The sequence below is a fragment of the Acomys minous genome (assembly GCF_964271855.1).
Source record: "Acomys minous genome assembly, chromosome: 3".
Classification (NCBI taxonomy): Eukaryota; Metazoa; Chordata; class Mammalia; order Rodentia; family Muridae; genus Acomys; species Acomys minous.
In genome coordinates this window covers 103,925,522-103,949,433 of record NC_140485.1, presented here as the reverse complement: position 1 = coordinate 103,949,433, position 23,912 = coordinate 103,925,522, and the positions used below count along the sequence as shown (strand labels likewise).

The window sequence follows — 23,912 nt, the reverse complement described above, 5'->3', positions numbered from 1 at the left end:
GCTATACCAGTGTCTAGAAAACGAATCCTTTCGCGCGTGAAGAACTAACGGACTCATGCTAAAGCTCTCAGAGCCAGGCCTGCTGCAAACACCTGGGCAAAGCAGACAGAAGCTACGTTTTGAGTTAGGCGAAGCAGGCTTTTAAAGCGCAGCCCTTAGTCTCTAATTCCCCTGAACTTGTTTGGTCTTGTGTAAAATGGAGATAATGACCCGGCAGAGGAATCAAATGGTGTTTAAGCTATTGCTAGTCTTCTGATCTCGCCTCACCTTAAGTTTAGGGGAAGGCCTGTAGGAGCGCGCGTTGAGTATGAAGGGAAAGCCTTCGGTAGAGAACACTGTGGTTTGTGCAGTAAGGGTCTTGTAGGCAGTGCCCTAGAGTGAGCCTGTCGTGCTGCTACTTAGGAGGCTAGGGAAGGGGGGCGGGGGGCATCCCGGAACCCTGGAATTTGAGCACCCTGGAGCTGGAGATGTCCAACATTAAGTTGTTTGTTACATGGCACCAGAACGGGCCATCCCATTTTCCAAAACTGAACAGGTGCTCCCCAGTTCGGATGACACTTTGGGGACTCACTAAGGGAGCATTAGGTGATGTGGTGTAGCTAAAGGGAAAGCAAACACAGGACTAGGAGACGGATACTTGACATAGGTGCAAAAGCTCCGGGATCTGGTGAGTTCACTCTGTTCACACAGTTCACTTTGATGGGGAAGCCACGCCCCCCCCCACGCCCCCAGCGCCGCCGGAAGTTCATCCTGCTTATTATATAAAGCTGAACAAGGAGTGAGGTATTTGTTTTCCTTGCACACTGAACGAGGAGGCAAGTCTATGGCATACAGATAAAACAAGGAGCAGTGTTATTCTACACAGCCGAAGGAGAAGGCAAGTTGAGGTAATCGCAGTAGGAGCAATCTCTTCAGGCACTAACCTGCCAGAGGGATAAAGCTATAGGGACCATCTTTTGCACAACATTGACACTCAGGCCCAAGGAAGCCTTTCTCATCCCTCCCAGCCTCACTCTGGGAAGGCATTGCCACTCGCCTTGGGATCCTTGACAAATGGACATCGTGCATTCACTCAGGGACACATTGGGAACTTGGCTTGCACGGGGAAACGAACGTAGCACAAAAGAGGCGTATGTAGGTGAGCTGCAGATTTTTTTTTTTTGCCAGTGCTCAAGATGGCAATCAAGAAGTTATATCTTACACCGATATCAAAGGATGAGAAAAAACGAGAGTCAGCTGAAGAGCCTAAGCACCCTGCCATTTGACTTACAGACTTGGCAGGGTTCTCACGACAATTAAAGTTAATGGCTGCAAACCCCTCAGCACAGAGCAACCCTTTGATAAACGGCAGCTATCACCATTTATCCTGTTGCGTCATGGATTATTTAAGAAATATTTATCTAACCCAAGGAAAGCTGGGAAAGAGCAGCTGGTCCACGTGGGGAACAGTGGAGCATCCCGTGGTCCACCTCACCTCCCCGCATCTCACCATAGGTCTGCCTGTCCTTTATACAAATACATAAAAGCACACTCCTTACAGGGAGTGCTGGCTTCTAGGAGTGCCCAGTTGGGAGTGCCCCTTTGGATGTATGGGCAGGCTTGTGTGGTGGTAAAAGTTTTTTAAAAGTCATGGTCAAGTCCTGAAGACTTCAAATGTTTGATTTATTTCACTCGTCAGTCACCATGGTCAGAGCGAGAAGCAGGTGTTCTGAAAACACACAGTTACTTAACGAGGGATCCATTTTCCAGTAAGGGACGACCAATATAGCCTGGGTACAGAATAGGTAACGGCTTTGTTTACCCAAGATGTAGTCATCACGACTATTTTTAGACGAAAGATTTGGAGCCTGAAACACAAGTCATAATTATGAGGCCGTGAGTCCTCAAGCAGTTGTTTTGAGGAATTAATTTCACCGTGGGCACCTTGAAGTCACCACAACTCCTGAAAAAAAAAAAAAGAATTCAGCTTTTGAAAACTGAAAACAGTTTTCCATGACAGGGCATGGCTCTGTACCCGGAGCATGGCTGATGCCTTTCCACTTCGCAGGATGCTCGCCTGCTTTCCCAGCCCCTCTTCTTGGTCCAGCTCTTACGGTGCCCTCTCCTCCCTGGACTAGGCCCACTGATGGCTTCAGTTCAGGAAACATTTCTCAGGGCATCTCTGATGGAACTCCCTTTCCAGTGGCCTCTACACTCTTTTTTAGACCCCCCCCCTCCATCAAGTCCCTTACATTCCAGTCTATTTTGAGCAGTATCTTGCTGTTTCCAAAGCCTAGGGCTGTACTGTGCAATACATTTATAGCATAAAAATAATACACCAGGCCGATGTGGCCAAGGATCTGGAAGAGAGAAGGAAAATATTGATCTTATCACTTAATGTAAAGTGTGTACCCACCATTCTGCAGTGTTCATTTCTGAGCCTTTTTAATGCTTATTTTTTTAATTGAGTTAATCTTAGAGGTCATGTGATCTTGTATACCAATATTATCGAACTAATGTTATATCATAATCTTTACTCAAATTGCTATATAACCTGGGGCTGCAAAACACTGATGGCTCATCTATAGCTGGAGTATTAGATTGCTATCACAATCTAATATGTTCTAGATGAGGTGGCTTATGTGTATCATGCTCTGTTTCTGTCTCTATGCGCATGCTTATTTTGGTCTTGTGTTCTTTAGAATAGTGTCCTCAAAGGAAATTTTCTGAACCTCAGACTATAATGGAATATAATTATTTTTATGGCCAGAAGCGGCACATAGTGTCAAAATTCTTTCCACAAAAGTTGGACCAGTTTACTTCACCGGAAGTATTGGGTATGTCAGCTCCTCTAGCCGTCAACCATAATTAATCAACTTTCTTCTACGTGAAATAGGATAGCATGAGCTGGTTTCTTTAATTTTTTTTTTTACCAAATTATTTCAACCATGTACAAAAGTGTGGAGAAAAACAGCTAACTCAGACACTAGCTCATCAAATCCTAACACATTTTTCATATTTCATTGGCTTTTTGAAATATGACATATTTTGAAGTCTTTGCCTGCCCTCCCCTCAGGTCCACCCCCCCATCCCCCTCCCTTTTACAAGGACTGCAGTGATTTGATGGTTAGCATTCCCTTGGGTCCCTATGTCCATATATGTTGTCAAATCATCAGATACTTAGCGATCACGTCACGGAAGAACTAATATCGAAGGCTGAGTTTCTTGAGTGAGATACACCTGTCTTTGATGCACCGGTCTGCTCCTTGCTACCCATGTCCCTCCAAGTCCCTCTGTGCCTTCACTTGTGAGAGGAGATCGGGCCCTCCTGTTCTCTATCATGTCGCACTGGAGGTTTAAACGGTGAGTGCATACAGCAGTCTTGGCAGAGAAGTCAGGACATAATAACTTTTTATTGCTGCTTTAGTTTTTCACTGTGAATTATTTACCTGCTTTTTGTAGGAAGATGGCATCACTTAAACTTATGAAGTATTTTTTTTTTTACTCAAACACGGTCATAGCTCATCCTCCTGGTGGCTGTCTGAGCAAGTGCTGCAGTGATCTCTCCTCCCGTGGCGCAGAGCTACCTCTGAACCGTCAGCCTTTGCTGTTATTGTCTGAAGCTCCACTAACTAGGCACTTAACAAATCTCATCTTGGTGCATTATGCCTCATTTATGAGGTAGTTGTACAATTTCTGTTAACAAAAGTATTATAAATAGACCCTAGTATCTCTCTTTTTCTTCTGATTCAAGTTTTTAAAAAAAATATGTGTACACATGTGTGTGTCTGTGTGGGTATATGCCTATGAATGCAGTTGCCGAAGGAAGCCACAAGAGGGTGCTGGACACTCTGGAATTGGAGTTACAAGCAGTTGTGATCCACACAGTGTGGTTGCTGGGAACTGAACTCAGGTCCTCTGCAAGAGCAGTAACTGCTTTTAATTGGTGAGCCACCCCTTCATTCCTTTACCTGTAATTCTTTTCCTTCTTTGTTTTCTTCCACTGAATTTTCTACATTTAAAGGTCTAATTTTCTCACATACTCTGGTGCCTCATATTTGACCAAGTCCCCTGGAGGGGGAGACCTGGTGGCACTCAGAGGAAGGACAGCAGGTTACCAAGAAGAGACTTGATACCCTATGAGCATATACAGGGGGAGGAAATCCCCCTCAGTCACAGTCATAGGGGAGGGGAATAAGGGGAAAATGGGAGGGAGGGAGGTATGGGAGGATACAAGGGAGGGGATAACCATTGAGATATAATATGAATAAATTAATAAAAATTTTAAAAAAGGAAACAGAATTTTTTTTTAATTTTTTGTGTACCACTAGTAGTCTTGTCACTAAAAACATATTGTACTTACATTATCTTATTTAGAATTTCATAGAGCTAGTCTTACTTTTTTCCAATTTTTTTTCTTTAGATTTTTTGAGACAAGGTTTCTCTGTGTAGCAGTCCTGGATATCCTGGATCTGCTTTGTAGACCAGGCTGGCCTCACACTCACATCAATCACCTGCCTCTGCCTCCGGAGTGCTGGGATTAAAGGTGTGTGCCACCCTCGCCCGGCTCTTTTCTGAATATTTTTTAGTAAGAGAAAGTAGAGGTCTTAGGCAATTTCTTCATCCTAATTTTAGTTTGTTAATGTGTCAGTCCTAAGCATTTCAACTAAAACCATTTCATAATAATAATAATAGTTATTACTATTCGAGACAGAGTTTCTCTGTGTAGTCTTGTCTGTCCTAGACTCGCTTTGTAGACCAGGCTGGCCTCAAACTTACTGTGATCTGCCTGCCTCTGCTTCCCGGAGTTCTGGGATTAAAGGTGTGCACCACCACACCCAGCTCATAATAATTCTTATATAATAGTTCATAATAAGAAATATAGTCTATACTTTTTCAATTTTTTCAAGGCATATAAAACGTATTCTGGGAATAAAATTAAGTCTTTCATCCATGAATAGAGCATATCAGTTTTGTTTATATCACAATTGGAAGATGATATCTAGTAATTTTATTTTTACTCAATTTATCAATACTCATTTTTTACTTGAGTATTTTGTCATCAGTGACATTTCTTTATTAAATTTAAGAAAATCAGATGTAGAGGATGCAAGGTGTGAGGTAACTGATCGTTAAAACATGACCCCGGAATAAAGGTCCTCTGAAGTGCCTGGGCAAGCCGAGAGCAACCCAAGACCCAGGAAAAAGCTGACCTGAAGATGCGTGATTATGCAAAGGCTACACTGATATAAATAGAGAAGTGTTTAAAAAGGACTCACACACAGCTGGGCTGTGGCACAGGCCTTTAATCCCAGCACTCAAGGAGGCAGAGGCAGGCGGATCATGGTAAATTCTGAGGTCGACCTGGTCTTAAAGGGAGTCCAGAGAAACCCTGGAAGAGAGAGGGGGCATGGTGGTGGCAGGCATCATGAAATTGGGTGAGGAGGCAGGTGGGAAGGATCTGAGAGGAAAGCGTGATCAAAATATATTGTATAAGAAAAGATTTAAAAAAAAAAGATAGTCAGTATAAATCCCACAAACTCAAGATTTAGTTTTCTGCCAAGAGAGTAGTCCTCTACTCCCAATGCCCCAGAGGTTTACGTAACCGGCCCTGTTGGTTACGGATGCTGCGCAAGCCTTTGCCTTATAAATTATGTGCATGGGCTCTCACCGGGCAATCTGCCAGTTCACTCAGTTACTGCCTGAGGCTGTAGTGTAGCGGGCCTGGCCTTCTGCCAACATCAGATCTGGAACCCAGGCAATCCAAGCTTCATGCACTCTCTGACACCTTTCTCGGGGAAGCTAGCTACAACGGAGCCCTATTATAACCCCTAGCTACAAAGGCAGCAGCAGGGCATGCGCAGTGCCTGGGGGCGTGTCACATTAGCAGGTAGGTACTTGTGGGCGACCACGGCCTCTGCCAGGGAAACACGGCTCTACCGCTCATCTGCTGACTACAGCTCATTTCCTATGAGACATTTTAAGCCATCTGTTCTAAGAGTTGGTATGTGGGAAGACGAAAAGTCTTCTAAAAAATTAATGTGATAAAGCCCCAAATCAAAACTGAGGCAAATGTAGCGTTGCTCTTCTGTGCTCTTAAGGTTTTTTTTTCCCCCTCTGGGAAACAGCCCCGGGGAGTGAGGATTGCAGGAGGTTTGGGAGCCCTGCAAATCCAGGGCCTTTTTAGGGCAGGCCAGGGTGGGATTAGATGTTCCAGGCTACACTCTCCTCCTAAGCCTGCCATGATCTGAAACTTAGATCTTGGTTCTGAGCCAGCATCAGTCTGACCTTCAGAGGACTGCAGAGAAGGCAGTGACGTGGAGACAACTGCTAGGCAGATCCCCTCTGTCTGCCTTTCCAATAATCCTTCCTCCTCCACTGCAGCTTCCACGGCCTCCCTCCCGAGCCTGGCCCTCAGCGAGGCTAGAGCCGCTCTTCCTGTCGGCATTTTACTAACTTGTAAACGTTTGTAACACTGGCGAATTAAATTCTAGTCACCGTGGCTTTTGGCCTCAGTTGAAGACAGTGGCCTTTCAAGTACCATTACCACCAAAAATAACTTGCCCAAGTTTGAGGCGGATGTGTGCTATAGATAAGGTATTATTTGAAAAGCTGGCTTAATTATCCATATAGAGATGATGAATGCAAAGATTTTAAGACAGTCCGAATTAGGGACTATTCCATAATTTATTTATTTATTTATTTAGTTAGTTTTTTCTTGTTTTTCGAGACAGGGTCTCTCCATATTAGCCTTGGCTGTCCTGGAGTCGCTTTGTAGACCAGGCTGGCCTTGAACTCACAGTGATCTGCCTGCTTTTGCCTCCCGAGTTCTGTGATTAAAGGGGTGCGCTGCCCACACCCGGTTCGATAATTTAATATATATCTTATATAAAGGTTTGTAATTTTTGTGTTATCATCTGCAGTGCACGTGTGCATTCGTTTCTGAGGCTTTGCTCTTTGTTAATTCATTTTGATCTGTCAGTCCCTATGAGCGTTATAATGAGGGCTGTATTTGATATTTTGGGGGGGGGCTATTCTCATTTCCATTATGCAGTTTTGCAATTGATGAGTCAAGGTACATCGAACATAAAAAAAATCCCGTCATCAGTCTACGATTGTCATCTATAAATCGGTTCTATTAGGAAAAACAAAAAACAAGAAACCCTGTTAAGCTGGGCGCTCTGGCTCACACCTTTAATCCCAGCACCCTGGAGGGTAAGGTAAAAAGATTTGAGTTTAAGGTCACCTTGCACTATGTAGTAGAATCTCATTTCCAAACCCTGAAAGCCCAAAGTGTAGACTTAGAATCATTAGGTCGTGATTATGTTGGAGTTACAGGCATGCTCTACCATGCTTGTTTTTAAAATGATCTTTTAAAAGTTTTGTTTATTTTTAAACACAAAAGCCAGACTTTACAGATTGAATTTGTGTCAGGTTAAATGACTTCTCCAGTGAGTACCTTGTTGATCAAAAATAAGTAATGAAGAGAACTGCCCGTAATATAAGAGACCGTAAGAATGCAACATAAAGAGACTTCTGGAAAGTCTCATCTGTTAAACAAATCATAGAGCTAAAAACTGTCATAGGAAGTTGCCGTCTTTCATACTTGTCTCTAGTTTTTTGTTTTTACTCCATTTAGTGTCTCTACAATAGTTGCCAGATGAATAATTATGAGTATTTTCTACATGACCATCCTGGTTTGTGGTTTTTAAAATATATATATAATTAGGAAAAAATAAGAAATTATTTTTCTCATATACCCAAACATTATATCTAGTCTTAACTTGGCTTTTCTGAGTCTGTTATTATGTTTGTTAAAATAGCAGGCTTTCTCTGATAGGCCAGGGAAGGATCTACCACTGGAATTAGTCCAGACCTTTCTAGGGCTAGTTCTGGTGATACGGGCTCTCTTTAAAATTCCAGAGATCCTTCCAATTGTGCAGAAAATGCCCTGAAAATTTCTTGAAAACTTTCGAAAGTTAATGTGTGAGTGTATGTGAGTGTGTAACACTGTTGTTTTAAGACAGGGTCTCATTCTGTAATCTAACCAAGGCTGGAACTCACTATAAAGCCCAGCCTTGGTTCAAACTCCTGTCCATCCTCCTGTCTCAGGATCCTCAGTATTGGAATTTCTGGGGTGTGCCAACAAGCCTGACTTCCAAAGTTAACAAAATATATTAAAAAGAAGTCCTCTCTTACTATCTGGATGCAAAATTTATCACAAATATTATCTTAATGATTTTTGAGTAATAAAGTCATGACCAGTCAATTACTCTTAATTAACTAATTAAAATCCTGTTGGCATCAATGGGCTCAATACATCTACGAGTTTATAATATACTCCTGGAAGTACTTGGGACAGCAGCACCTTTAAAAATTGGGACAGCAGCTGCCAGGCCCTGCTCAGTCAGGAGGAGGGAAACCTTTCCCCCGTGGGGTTCATGGACACCCATGTGGAGTTTGGAAGCCTGTGAATCCTGCCATGCCCCCCTAATCCTGCTTGCTTCTGCTGGAAATTCCAGGGACTCTTTTTGCTTCCACTGTCTCCGTCTGCACTGCACCCGCTGCTGTCCTCTTCACTTCTTGCAACACTCCTTGGTGTATCAGACACCTCGCTTGTTGCTGTGGTCAAGTACCAGGGAAAAGCAGCTGCTTGAGCTGACATCTTGGTGTGTTTTCCATTGCTGTCATAAGACACAACTAAAACAATGTCAGGGATAAGGGATTTCTTCTGGTTCATACTTCTGGGTTACACGTCCCTCGTGGTGGGGAAGTCAAGGAGCAGATGGTCACACAATGTCTGACAGTCAGGAGAGAGTTGTGAGTGCGTGCATGCTAGTGCTAGAACCCTAACCCTGACCCTGACCCTGACCCTGACCCTGACCCTAGTCCAGCTTTCCTCCACTCTTACAGTCCAGTCCAGGACTGCATGCTGAGGAAACGCATGTCAGCCTCACTGGGTGGGGTCTTCTCACATCAATTAATGCAATCCAGACAATCCCTTACAGGCACGCTCCAGGCGTATCTCTCATCTTTTAAATTCCAGATTTGGTCAAGGTAATGACACTAACAATCATAGGGAAGAAAGGCTTATCCGGCTCACAGCTTAAGGGGGTGTAAATCTATCCTGGTGGGGAAGGTACCTCAGAAAGATCCTGTCAAGTCCATAGGAAGCAGAACTTGAACAGGAAGTGAGGCAGAGCTAGGAACCCTAAGGCCCACCCACCCCAAGTGACTCATTTCCTTCGGCAAGGTTCCCACTTCCTAACTGATCTGTCACTCCCCAAAACAGCGCCACCAAGCCCTGCAGTGGTTCATGCCTGGAATCCCAGTACTTGGGAGGCAGAGGCAGGTGGATCTCTGTGAGTTTGAGGCCAGCCTGGAGTACAAAAGGAGTTCAGGACAGCCAAAGCTACACAGACAAACTCTGTCTTGAAAAGCAAAAGCCAAAAACCAAAACAAATCATAGGAAACAAAACAAAATCCCAAACAAACAAACAAACAAACAAACAGAAACGGCCTACTGGTTAGACCCCATGTGTTTAAATATATGAACCTATGAGAGCAAGTTCACATTCAAATCACAATACTTGGTATATTTTACTTCCTAAGAAACTTTTTTTTTTTTTTGGTCACAGTCTCTAGAAACTCTATTCACCTATTTCAAATGAGCCAAATCCCAATTCCCTTCTATCTTCTTCCCAAAGTGTATCCATTGGATGCTCCAGGAAGGAGATGCTAAAGGAAGTGAGAGGGTTATTTAGATGATGTAGCCTGTAGAAGATGTCAGGGCCGAGAGGCAGGACTGAGAAACAAAGGCTCAGGTGGCACACAAGGTTTGAAAAGGATTCAGCTCACCCGATACCAGGCCGAGACAAAGACTGATCACTGGGACTGTGCATCAGTATGAGGGGGCGGGGCTTCGCTATGTTCCTTGGTCAGCCAGCCTGGAAATGCCATGGAATTTCACAGCCTCTAATCAGAGACTGAGGCTGGTCCTGTGGGTGAACGGGAGCTGCAGGCTGTCGGCCAACTGTCCTCCTTATGCTGGGACATCAAGATCTTTCTGGAAGGAAACCAGAGAGACACAACTTCAGTGTTGTCCCTTGGATTAATCCCTCCATGCCCCGGCTCTGAAATCTTGGAGCACCATTCTCTTTTGCCTTCATTTGCATCTTTGCAGTGTTGACCACTTCACTTGCAGCACTGTGCTTGTTGATTTTAAAACTTCTCCCCTGCAGGGCGGTGTTGGCACACACCTTTAGTCCCAGCACTCAGGAGGCAGAGGCCAGTGGATCTCTGTGAGGTCAAGGCCATCCTGGACTACAAAGAGAGTTCCAGAACAGCCAGGGCTACACAGGGAAACCCTGTCTCTAAAGACAAAACAAAACAAAACAAAACAAGACCCCAACCTTCCACTCCCCATTCCCTCCACCTCCTCAGATTTTGAACCATTTCTTGACTTCATCACACCTTCCATATAAGCTAGGCTCAGCGACCCATTACGTCATTCTTCAGCCAATAGTCTTGCGCCAACAGTTTTCTTAAGTGGCTATACTGCAAACCATAGCTCGCCTCCTCGTCCGTCTTCCTTCCACTGTCCTCACACATTACCGCAGACTAATGCCATTGCTGGGGATCTTAGCACAACTGCACACGGTTCACAGGGACCCTATAATTAGGTCCTTCCTTCTCACACGGCATCAGGAGAATCATCTAATTCTTGCTGACAAGTTAAAGAGCATGGTGAGTCACTTGGATCAGATTTGTAAGCTAGCTCTCTGATTTTATTTGACCATACCTAGCACCTCGGGGTCTTCCCTCCAATGTGTAAAATGAAGCTTATACTAGCTCCTCAGAACGGATTATTTTGAAGATCACATGAAGTCTGTAGCCGCATGTACAATAATGTAGACATTATTGAGATGTCTCAAATCATTGAAGTTTATAATTAAAGATTTTTTTCCCTTCAGTAACTGCTAGTAACTATGCCCTGGAGATAACCCCATTTGCCACTCAGAACACTGTGACCTAATTCTATAAGTTTTTCAACATCTTGAGTTGTTAAATAATTCCTTGTGAACTAGTGCAGGTCAGCTCAGAAGGGGTGTGTGTGTGTGTGTGTATGTGTGTGTGTTATGTGTATATGTGTGTAGTATATGTGTAGTGTGTGTGTGGTGTGGGTAGTTTGTATGTAATAGTTTGTGTGTATAATGTATGTTAAAAATATATATGCATTTGTGTACAGTGTGTGTATGTGTATAGTGTATGTATGTGTAGAATGTGCAATGCATATGTGTAGTGTGGGCAGCATAATGGGTATGTGTTATGTGTGCAGTGTATATGTATGTGTGTATAATGTGTGTGCATAGTATGTATGTGTAGTGTGTGTTTGTGTAATGTGTGTGTTGTGTATATAGTGTGTATATAGTTTGTGGGTACATGTGTAGCATGTATACAATGTGTGTGTGTGTGGTGTATAGTATGTGTGTATATAGTATGTGTATATGTGTGTGGTTTGTATATGTGTGTGTATGGTGTGCATATAGTGTATATATATGTCTATAGTGTGTCTACTGTAAGTCTAGTATGTGTATATATGTCTGTAGTATGTCTAGTTTGTAGTGTGTATATAGTGTGTGTATAATGTGTGTAATGTGTAGTGTCTAATGTGTAGCGTGTGTGGCATATATATATTGTGTATGTGTGTGTGTGATGTGTGTATAGTATGTTTGTACAGTGTGTGTAGTGAAGGTATGCTTTATTTTGTTGAACCCCACAATATCATCTGTTCTGTGTTCTCCTCCAGTATCTGAAAAGGAAGGCAGGAAGGGAAGGTTTGACTCCTTATACACCATCAAGGCTGCTGGCTCCTCTTACTGTTAAGTGATCTTTCTGCTTTTCATAAGCTCAGTAACATGAGTTGGTAGCTACGAGTTCCTGGGACAAAGATGTCAGGACAAACAGTTCCAGTAAACACTGATGGCCCTTTTGAAGACTGTTGGCTGAATCCTGTCCTCTTAGGTCCTCCAGTGGCCTGAGAATTGTGCCAGGGTTCTACAGCTTACTGCTCTCCCAGTGAACACCACAGTCCAACTTCAAGACAAAAATAGGGGAATCAGAAACTTGAGGAATTCTGACTCCAGTGGCCATATACTGCTCAGCCAGCTCTGTCAACTTTCCTTCCTCTGCTTTGGTAGCACAGGTAGGAATAGCCACATGGGGAGCTCAGGGAACCACAGCCTAGATAAATGTTACTGTTAACCTGACCCTGGGGAGTTGGGTAATTATTTCTCAATAGTACTTCACAATAATTCCTGAACTAATTAGTAACCACAGATGGGCAGAATGCGAACAGTACTTTACTCCCTTTGGACACACGTGTACATAAAAGAGGACCCTACAGCAACTGATGTTTCTTTCCTTAGTGAGACATAACTACTTTATATATAGAGAGAATATGTTTGCATTACTAATATGGGACTCGTATGTAGCATTCAAAATATTAAGCAATTAAATCCCTACAACAAATCTTCTAGGTAGTAGTCACTGTTACAATCTCAAATTTTAGGTGGCTAAACTGAGGCACATATAGATAAGCAACCCACTTGTCTCCTGTTTGCCATTGCATTGATGAATTTTATGTATTAAGAACCAAATAAGATTTTAAAATCCAGCTTCTGAAAGTGTTCTTAATTTTAATTTGGATCATAACAACCTATACAAAACTAATTAACTTGTAATTTCTCTTGTGTGAAAAAAGTTACAAATTATAGTCATTGATATGCCCTTGGTACACCAGAATTTTCTAGTTACAGGAATCTTTTAGACTTCATCCACACACCTTTTTAAATATATTGATAATTGTTTTTGAGAAACTGTTTCAATGTTTTTTGTTGTTGTTGTTTTGTTTTGTTTTTCTGACAGCTTTTCCTATTTATCATTCGTCTTGTTTTGATAGACTAGTTTTATAAGTAGAATATTTCTTGACATTTACTACATTATGAGGTTTTATTATACTATTAAAAATCAACTTTACCCATTGTCATAGCCTTCTTCAGCCTTCTTGTTTGTTCAAACTGACAAATTTGGATAAGGAAAAAAATGTAAAAAAATTCAATGCACTTAACCCAAGGATTCATATTGAGCTTATGACTATAATGTTGACTTTTCATTTAAAAGACTTTCTGCAAGTTTATGTGTATGTGAGTACATTGTAGTGCATGTATGTACCTTATGGTGCAGAGGCAACCCCAGGTGCGGTTAGAAACTGAAGGCAGATCCTTTAGAAGAGGAGCAAGAGCTCGTAACTGCTTAGCTGTCTGTCCAGTCCCAACAATGTGCAACCTTGGCTGTTCTGGACTCACTTTGTAGACTAGGCCGGCCTCGAACTCATAACAATCCACCTGCCTCTGCCTCCCGAGTGCTGGGATTAAAGGTGTGCACCACTGCTGCCCAGCAAGAATATTTTTTATTCTTTGAATTTTTCATACAATGTATTTTGATTATATTCATGCCCCATTCTTCTTCCTAACTCCTACCAGAGCCACTCAATAGTGTATTTAATATTTTTTTAAACTAAAATATTTTTTAGTTGAGTTTGGTATTAAATGTTTTTGTATTGACCTACACCTTCTTTTCTTTTCTTTTCATTTTTTTTCCTCGATAGGGCTTCATTATGTAGTTCAGGGTAGCCTCAAGCTCCTCATGTTGTAATCCAGGTTTGCACTGAGCTCCTGATCCGTTGGTTTTCATCAAGCGCTGGGATTATAGGTATATAGTACTATGCTTGGCCAGCCTTTGATCACATAAAAAAATAAATAATTGCATCTATCCATTAGCATACAAATTTATTTCCATCTTTAATGAATGGTAAAATTGTATGTGTACCAAAGAAGTTCTTTAAAATAAATTTATGATATATGCCAACATTTGACTTGAATATCTACTCTCTATATATCCAGGGTTCTGCAAAAATTTCTTGGATGAAAGTGGTTGAGAGATTAAGAAGTTTAAGAATTCCTAAACTGATTCTATCCTCCTTCCTTCCTTCTTTCCTTCCTTCTTTCCTTCCTTTCTTCTTTCCATTCTTGAAAGCACAAGGGAGGCTGAAGTGGGAGAATCCGGTGTTTGAGGCTTCACAGCCTGGGCTACACATCAACTTATCCAGCCTATTTGGGCTCTTTGTTAAACCACAACTCGTGAAAAGATGTATGTGTGGATACAGTATTTTCACTTTTCATGCTTTTCTTTGTGAAAGATTTATTAAGTTTTAAAGCCCATTTTCAAATGCATAATTAATGAGCTACACATTTAAATCATAGAAAGAACCATCTCATCATATTTTCATATTCATGTCTTCTCCTAGATCAGAATCAGTGGACACTTGAACAACCTCTCAGGATTTGAAGAAGTAACTGCACCAGGACTACAGGAAGGAGTCTAGATGTACAACCACAGTCTGATACATCTCAGCAAATGTGGTAAGTGAGAGAATATATGTCTAAATGCAAGCCTCACAAGTTTTAAATAGGTTTGGGGAGCAGGGAGATGCATAAATATTAGGTTTTTGTTAGCAACTTCCACAATAGAAAAAAACACCACTGGACTGACAGGCTAAGGGACTTGATTGAGCTCTGGGTTCCTTCTGATTCATATGCCGAGCACAGAGCCTGCCTCCTGCTACAGAGGCTGACAGTGTTTATTTAATATTGGAAAGATCATATTGCCAAGAAGAAAGAGTTAAAGAGGATGCGCTGTCCCTTTGTCTTTTCTCAGGATGTCTGCTCCAGAGAAGAGTGAGAGCTAAAGTGGAGCAGGGCTCCGAGAGAAGTGGGAGGCAGGACGACCTCTTTTCTATTCCCACCGTGATCCATAAACGGTGCTTGTGGAGTGCATGATGACAATTTTAATTCTGATCTCTATTCTGAGTCAGATGGCGAGCCCCCAGCCCTCATTAATTTTGACTGGTGGCGATGCGGGTTGCAGGGACTACAATCACCTTTTATAATCGTGTCCCAGAGGGCGCGCATAGGAAGACAGGGCTTGGGGGTTAAATCGTGGCCCCTCTGCCAGCTTGTAGGTAACAGGATGGAGAAGCAGGGAGATACCAGAGCGGCCTCAGCGATGATCTCCCGCAAGCTGTGGGCTATAAGTCTCTGGCTCGCCAAGAGAGTCCCAAGCCCCGCCTCTTGGCCACTCCCTCAGCACTCCCAGGCCCCGCCCCTGCCTCTCCAGGCCCCGCCCCTCCCGGCCGGGCCCGCCTAGCTGAGGTTCTCCCGGGCGGAGGGGGCCGAGAGGATCCGCAGCTGCAGATTTGCTCGGAGCGTCGGAGCCAGGGCGCAGCCGGGGATCGCGCCGCCGTCACTGGGGAGCCGCTCGCTTCCCTGGCCCGGGCCTCAGCGCAGCCGGCTGGGCCATGGCAGCCGCCGCGCTCCGGGGCCGTCGCTGAGCAGCCGTTAAGCCGCTCGCCCCGGTCCGGCCCGCGCCGCTGCGGCCCAGGCTCCGCTCAAGTTTCCGCCCAGAAGCCGAGGCGACCGCGGGCGCCGAGTTCCCGGCTCGCCCGCTCGCCCGCTATGTGGGGCCGTTTCCTGGCCCCGGAGGCTGGCGGCCGGGACAGCCCCGGCGGGGCCCGCAGCTTCCCTGCCGGTAAGGAGGACGGCGGGCGGGTGGGGTGGCGGCCGCCGGGGCGTCTCTGGTGCCGGCGCCCTCAGGCCTGCGACCCCCGCAGGGTGACAAGTCAGCCCTTGGAGGCTGCTCGGCGGGGCTTTGTTGTCCCTCGTGTGGTGCGTGGCTGCCCCACGCGGGACGCGGGCGGGAAGGTCGCTGCGGCGTGGCCCGCAGCCGCTGTTCCAGGGACGCTGCTGGGGGACACGGTCGCCGTCAGAGACCCCAGGGGGGTCGGCAGCTCGTCGAAAGCTGGGCGCCTGGCTGCCAGCTGCCTCCTGGGTCCCATCCGATGCCAGGCACCTTTGAGGTGTGGGGCTCAGGGAAACTAGGGAGGTTGCGGCTTTTGCGTGGGTGGTGGGGGCTGTTAGAGTCGGACAACCATTTCATGCATGCATCACCCAGAAGTTGTGTAGGAGCCACAAAATGAGGAAAAATCTTCCCCTAACCTGGAATAGAAAAAGAAGGCTTGGCTCGACCGTGACAAGTTATCTAATGATGACAGTCCTTAAGGGCACTTTAATCTTAACTGAATTGTGAACCTCTTTGTAGAGCTGAAAGATACATAGACTTTTTTTTCCCCCTCTGCACCCGCCCGCAAGAGAAAAAGGTCACATATCCAGATAGAAATTTACTCCTACAAATTTAGGTATTTAGGGAGGGGACCCCTCTGTGGTAACCCTGTTGTACAAAGTGAACTTGACTTGTGTAACTTAGAGGCAGTTGTGTACATTTTTCAGTTGTTTGAAAAGAAGCATTTGGTAGGAGTCCTTTTGTGATATTCTCTGCCTTTCAGAAGCAATGTGCCTTTCAGAAGACACCAGACAGGCACATTGCTACTGAAATGTCAAACAATGCAATTCTGTGATAGTTTCGATTCTAAACTATCAGCGGTTCTCAACCTTCCTAATGCTGCGACCTTTAATACAGTTCCTCATGTGGTGACCCCCAAACCATAAAATTATTTCTGTTGCTACTTCATAACTGTAATTTTGCTACTGTTATGAAACGTAAGGTACATATATGTGTTCTCTGATGGTCTTAGGTGACCCACAGGTTGAGTACCCTTAGTTCAGAAATTTGTGATGTGTCTATGAATATATGTCAGGTTTGAAATTATTCCCTTACACTTTAGACCCACCCATAATAGTTTTAGAAGTAATAGATTAGATTAGATTAGCTGTGAATTCAGTAAAAATATATGCGGGGGGATTACTTTCTAAAATATTTTACTGACTGCCTTAAAGAGCAGACACCCGATTAGAGGTTTCCCGTGCTTACCCACTTGACGAAGGGCCTGGCATCTAAGTGGCTTTAGAGATGGAGGAGGTATTCATTATCCCTGGGGGCCAGATAGAGTGGTTTCCATCTCCTCCAATGTGTTAGAACCCATCTGTGATGCTTTTGTAACCTAACCTCTAAAACCGTATTCGTGGTAATGGCTTGTGTTGGAAGGATGTTGCAGATGCATTGTATCCAGTATTCCATTGTTTTCTGTAGAAAACAGCTGAGAATTAGAAGTGAAATAATTGAAAGATTTAGATGTTACACTGCAGTCAGTATCTAGTCATTTGCTGGAATACAGAGGAAGGAAATGCCTTAAAATATCACTCAGATTTAATGGAATTGGACATCATATATTGTTATAAAACTGTGCATTCTTTCTCAGTGTTGGCTGCAATAAGCTCCAAGTCACCATACTTTTCCCTAGTGAAATAATGAAAAATTTCAGCTATATACTGAGGGTGGATTATTTTTATGGTAATGGTGATGTAACTATTTTCGCCTTGAGCCAATATAAATACTTGTAATTATTTAAAATTATTTTTTGTTTTTGTTGTTTTTTGTTTTTTCGAAACAGGGTTTCTCTGTGTAACAGCCCTGGCTGCCCTGGGGTAGACTTTGTAGACCAGGATGGCCTGGAACTCACAGAGATCCGCCTGCCTCTGCCTCCTGAGTGCTGGGATTAAAGGCATGTACCACCATGCCTGGCTTTAAATTAGTTTTCACAAGTTATTCTTTAGATAAATTCTCTAGCAAATGACCTGAGTGGAAGTCAAGATGACTTATGGGGTAGTTCATATGGAAAGCTTCTTTTTCCTACAAATATGAAGAAAATGTGTGGCTTGGAAGTACTGGGTAACAGATATACCCTTTGGCTAATTTGAGCCATTTTAGGGCCTATAAGAAGATAACAAAAGTCAGGCAGCCCCCCCTCCACCCCCACCAACCAGGCTCTCATGTAACCCAGGCTGGCCTTTAACATGAAATTGCAGTGTAGCCAAGACTGGCTTTGAGCTACTGATCCTGCCAAAAACTCTTAGAGCGCTGGCGGGTCACAGGCTTGTGACATCTGCCGACCCAACCTTCTGATGAAGTGTATGAGCAACCTATTTGGTTCTGACACAGTAAATAATCTTCTCACATGAAAAAGTCTGTCTTTGTATGCAAGAAGTTAATTCTGGGTGTTCTGAAGCTGGTTTATGCAAATAGGTAATTGACTAAAGGGGGAAGCAAAACTAATAGAATGTCAGCTTGCTGCAGTGGAGAGGAAGCTGCTGCTGCTGCTGCTGCATTTAAGGATGTAACAAATGGGAACAGTGTGTATACTTTAGACAATACTGAGCATTTTAAAAATTTAGTTTTGTTTATCTTTATTTAGTTTTCCAGGCTTATTAACCATGGTCTAAAAATAAAAAATCTAAATTGAATATTTTCTTGTATTTCCGTGCAAGATCACATAAAGTCTTACCTCTACACTTAACTAGAGTTAGAAGGCTATTTTATTTATTTATTTTATCTTATGTATTTATTATTTATTGTTTTTGAGACAGGGTTTCTCTGTGTAACAAGAGCACTGGCTTCCTTGACCCACTTTATAGACCAGGCTGGCCTCAAAACCATAGAGATCTGCTTGTCTCTGCCTCCCAAATGCTGGGGATAAAGGTGTACACCATCACGCCTGACTTTTAGAAGGCTACTTTAAAATCAGATAAGTGGTGTGTCTTTTGAGCACTTCAGTGAATTTATTTGAAATCACTCTTTTTCAGAGTGTATAGTAGGATCAGAGTTGATTGAAAGATGGATATATTTTCCTTAGGCTTTTGAAATCTAGAGTTAGTGATATTTTGAGTACTTCTGCTTACATTGAGTATGCTCCTTAAAATAGGTCACACACATACACACTTACAGCTTTATTTTGTTTGAGACAGGGTATATATATATCTATATATATATCTATATATATATATATATCTGGTTGGTCTCAAACTTTCAGTAATCCTCCTGCTTCAGGCTTCCAAGTGCTGAGATTACAGGTATGAGTCATCAGTCCTAGTTTTCTAAGTCATATTTTAAAACATAATATATCCAATCCTTAAATTATTTTGGGGTAGAATATTATACTTTTAAAACGCGCTAAAAAAGCTACAGTTAACACTTGCACACTGTGCTTTGTCACTTGCTTTGAGCTTTAAATTTGCATCTTCATAGTCGATGCATCACTTACAAGCTGCTTAGTGATGTCATAATGGTAGTGGTCATAGCCAGTGAGATGACAACACATGCTGTTCTCTGCTATGGTTCTGAGTTAGAGGCAACTAAGAGCACTCTGGTAACAATGAAAGGTAACAAGCCTGTCAGCTAAACTCAAGTGGACATGTTCTTTCACAGTTGTCATTGGGCCTTGAGGGGTGAATTACAACTTGAGTGATGACTTTTGTGCAATGAGCTGGATTAGGAATTGGAATTTGATCACTGCTTGGATTGAATGAAACTGGTATATTAATCTGAGGCCAGGAAATAAATGGTGAGTTGAGCTGATGACACCTATTGTTGTAAATTCTTATGAATATTGTGAACAGAAAGATTTTAGTTATAGTTTTTCTGTCTATAAGAAATATGTACTCTGAGAAGATAATTAAGATTTATAGTCCTTAGATACTATTTTATTGAATCATAGCTTAACTAGTTCCCACAAACTTCATTAAATAAGAAAAATGTGATCACCCAGGTAATATTTAAACCCTACCCTATTAACTATTATTACTGATTTAAGGATTCTCATATTTTATGGTTTATTTTTTTAAAAATATTGAGCGGGGAGCCATTTATTGTGGAAGGTTACTAATTAGGAAGGGAAGTACTATGCCAGGTGATGGTGGTGTATGCCTTTAATCCCAGAACTCAGGAGGCAGAGGCAGGAGATTTGCTGTGAGTTCGAGGTCAGCCTGGTCTACAAAGCAAGTCCAGGACAGTCAAGGCTACACAGAGAAACACTGTCTCAAAAACAAAACAAAACAAAGCAAAACCAAACCTTTGGAAGTACTGGCCAGAGTGCTGCCCAACACTAGAGGGTAGAGGCGGGAGGTTTGTAGACACTTCAAGGCTTGCCAGGTTGAGTTCCAACATAGTCAGACCCTGTCTCAAAAACCCCAAACCAGACCAAACCAAAAATCCGTATTCAACCACCCCCAGCAAACAAAAAGACTAGGAAGGCCTACCATAGTAAGAACATCAAACTGCTGCTTACACTTATATTTTATTTTGCCTGTTTTTATTCGAAGTAGTATATTGTTGCTATCTAGTATGGTGCTTTCACCTAGGTGTGTGTTTTTGTTCTTAAACATTAACCGCACGCCAGGCTTTGTACTAGACCATGGTGTTACGCCATTGGACCGGAAAGTGAAGGTCCTTGCTGTAATGGGGCTTACATTCTCCTGGAGTGGAGCTGGGCAAGAAGGAATTCCTAAGACGCTGGCTCAGCTGTTGTTGCTTACTGGGAAGAAAAGGAAGCCAAAAAGTAAGGGCAGAAAAACTTTGCGTAGCCTGCTCAGAGAAGCCTCACTGAGAAGACTGTTCACATGAAGAGCGGTGTGTGGGTTCAAGGATGGGGCTTGCAGAGCTTCAGGAATGTCAGAACCAGCCAGTCCCTAGCTTGGTGAGTAGACAAGAGAAGTGTGGTGTGGAGGGCCTGATTGTGATGCAAGGCTTTTTAAGGAGTGAGATTAGTTTTGTTTTGTTTTTATGTTTTTTTTTTTTTTTTTGAGACAAAGTCTCATTGTGTATCCTTGGCTGGCCAACTTGCTTTGTAGACCAGGCTGTCCTGAAACACAGATCTGCCTGCCTCTGCTTCTCCAGGGGTCAAAGGCATGCACCACATGCTGGCTTGAATTTTATTCTGTATGTGAAAGGATGTTACCTGAGTAAGGGCAGAGAAGATGTTGGTTGTGCTTGAAGCTGACATTGCTTTGTGTATGGGGGGGTGGGGGTGGGGAGGCACATAATGGACATTGTCTATTGATTGTAAATCACGTTGATTGTGTAGGGGAAGAAAGAGTGAAGAGGTAGAGGCAAGAATAGCAATGAAGAAGCTGGTTTTTATACCATTGTTGCTATCATATAAGAGATGTGTAGTGGCTATAAACATGTTTTTGTTTTATCCCAAGTGTGGGATGGGCAACAGACTTGTGAGAGAGCAGGTGATGTTTATCCACTTAGAAGTTGATGGTTTTTGCCAGCTGAAAAACATCCTAGTACAGACTCTGACGGGAGATATATAAATGCATCCAAAACAAGAGGCGGGGATTTTCTTTGGGTCTTGGTATTGCTTGGCTGTTCATTGCTTCACTTTGAGACGCTCCTAGAGAGGACCTCTCCAGAGAACACTTTGCGTCTCTAGGCTCCGGCTGCTGTTCCAGGTTCCAGCAGCCACTTTGGTGGGATTGCTGGTCTGCTGAAATCCTGACTACGCCAGGGGAATTACTCCCCGGAACTGAATTCATCAAGGTCTACTTCTCCTATTCCTGTAAATCTCCTTTCTCTCCTATCCAGGGTAGGTGGGTTGGGAGGGAGGTATAAGCATTTAAAGAACCCCAAATAAAGTAGGTTTGGAAAAGGTGAAGCCAACAGAGGTGATTTAGATTAGGGCAGTTAGATGAGACTTTGCGAGAAGAGAATGGATCTAGAATATTTGTGAGAAATAGAGCTGACAGGATTTGGAGGTGGCAAGCAAGGGACATGAAGCAAAGGTGACTTCCTAGCTTAGCTTCAGTAACTGCAGTGGCTTGTGGCGCCACGTTTCTGCAGTGGGAACTGCTGGGGGTGGGGAGAAGCCCTGGGGAAGTTAAGTGTGAAGTCTGACGTCTGTTTTAGAGTTCAGGTGAGATGCTGAGTGGGAAGTGGGCCACTGTGGAGGTCACTGGTTCTGGAGACATAGGAGTTAGCTGTGTATAGATGGTGTCACTCATGGGAGCTGGATGAGTCACATGGAGAGATTATAGAAAAGATAGTGGAGAATGCAGAGGAGAGAGCAGGGGACCGAGCTCTTGAGACGCTAGGACTTCTGACCAGGTAGAGGAAGGTGAGCGCTCAAAGAAACCAAGCAGGAGCAGCCAGGGAAGTGTTGGAGTGAAATCAGGAGAACGTGGTGTCTGAGCATCAACGTCTCATGTGTCTGACGGGTCAGAAGGACATGGTGGAATGCTACTGACCCCCATCATGAGGGATTTAAACATACTAAATGGGCAGAACTTAGCTCATTTCGTTGCAGAGAGATTGACATGTAAGTGTTCAAAAAGTGTTGGAGTCCTTCAGCTAAAGCCACTACCAGCCTGGGCCTGCAGTAGCCTTCAGTTTCAAAGTAGAGACGTATCCTGGGTTTGCCTAGGACTGAAGACTTTTGGGGATATATGCCTCGACTGACTGCTGTTTCTCAGAGTTTCTCCCCCCCCCCCCAATACATTAGAATAGGAGATATTCTCTCTCTTCCTCTCTTCCTCCCTCCCTCCCTCCCTCTCTATTCTTTCTCTCCTTCTTCCTTCATTTCTTATTTGAATAAGGGTTTGTTATGTAGCCTTTGCTAGCATGGAACTTACTACATAGACCATGCTGGCCTGGAACTCAGAGATCTGCCTGCCTCTGCCAAGTGCTGGCTTTAAAGCTGTGCACCATCACACTGGCTTTGAGTTGTATATTTTTATCTTGTGCTTTTATTAACTGTCCTCTGGACTGATACTTGGAGCTGGTGTTTTACTACTTTGAGGGTTCCTCGTTTTCCCACCCTTTGTTCTCCCCACCCCCATTTCACCCCTCATCACTAGATAGGAGAGAAAGGACAGAGAGGAGAGAGTGATAGAGACCTCTGAATCTAATTTCTTCTTCTTCTTTTTTGAGCACGATTACTAACAAACTGCAAACAACCCTGATAAATGACCATCAACCACCAACCCTGCCTCTTGTGGTCTTAGCGTTTATGTACCCTCTGAAAAGTTTCCAGAATTCCATATGTCACACAATTGCAGAAACTATTTGCAGTTGGAAAGAACTACATTTCTGCTATAGCACCAGGCAAATCAGAGTCAGCTGCTGTGGACAATCCAAAGAAGCCCCTTATACCTGTACCTAGGATTAAATGAAAACACTTTCTTATAATATTTGTGTTTTTAAAGAAACCAAAATCCGGAATTCTCTCTACATTAACCTCTCTTCTGTTTTTAAGCCATTACTTGTGCTTGATGTATTTGGACATTATAAACATAGTCATTTTCATTGAAATAAATTATTTCAGTAGCCAAGATTTTCAGGAGATCTCTCTTGCTCACTTCTGATCTTTATCAGTTTTGATGGTATCCACGGCGTCTCATTTCCTGTGGATATATAAGGAAATCCATGTCCCCAGTGCAAAGCTTGCCCTACCTTCCATTCTGATGTTAATACAACCTTACAGTATATAGGCTGGTTTAATTTCACAGTTTTTTTTCTATGAGCTGGTGACTCTCTCTTGCTGAGGGTTAAGGTTTTTCGGCCTGCAAGTTATTCCTTGACTGAAACGGCTTATAATTTTTGCTGTGAGGCCTCAAGCTAGCCCCTTTTCCTGACGGCAAGAAATTGCCTTGGATATATTTTGTATCTGCACTCCTGAACTCAGTGGCACCCTTTGCTGCATCACATACACACCTAGGAGAAGCCTAGACCTTCTTTCTGGTTTATATTTAGAAAAAACATGGGTTTTCCAGATGGCTTGTTCACAGTTTTGTTGCAAATGACCATATTTCCCACAATTAAAGCACCAGGGATTTCATTCAGATCTGGGACTTTTGGCAGTTTGGTCGCAGTCTCTCTGCAAATGACTTTTTTCCACAACTGAAGCACTGCAGCTGTAGTTTGACCTATTCTGTTAGAATGGTGCACATTAGAACCCACACAGGTTGTATCCACAACTGAAGCACTGCAGCAGCTTTTTGTTTTATGAGACAAGGTTTTCATGG

The 23,912-nt window shown here is 43.3% G+C and overlaps 1 protein-coding gene and 1 long non-coding RNA gene across 5 annotated transcripts in view; one reads left to right on the top strand and one right to left on the bottom strand.

Moving 5' to 3' along the window:
• Nucleotides 1-1,695: 1,695 nt before the first annotated feature.
• Nucleotides 1,696-15,202, bottom strand: LOC311595018. Of its 2 annotated transcripts, none has more exons than XR_014778285.1 (3): nt 14,981-15,202; nt 9,838-10,045; nt 1,696-1,942 (listed from the first exon to the last, which is right to left on the bottom strand). It is a non-coding gene; the product is annotated as an uncharacterized lncRNA (long non-coding RNA). The 2 variants fall into 2 exon arrangements; XR_014778286.1 differs by lacking the exon at nt 1,696-1,942 and adding an exon at nt 8,286-8,663.
• A 7-nt stretch (nt 15,203-15,209) lies between these two features.
• Nucleotides 15,210-23,912, top strand: part of CEP85L (centrosomal protein 85L) — a 93,842-nt gene continuing 85,139 nt past the window's right edge. Inside the window, exon 1 of one of the 3 annotated variants that reach the window (XM_084777320.1) lies at nt 15,210-15,627. In XM_084777320.1, the coding sequence (XP_084633446.1) occupies nt 15,555-15,627 (73 nt within the window). In that variant the 5' untranslated portion in view covers nt 15,210-15,554. Of the gene's footprint in view, nt 15,628-19,195; nt 19,454-23,912 lie in introns of those variants that run through there. The other 2 variants (XM_084777322.1, XM_084777321.1) reach the window with 2 other exon arrangements.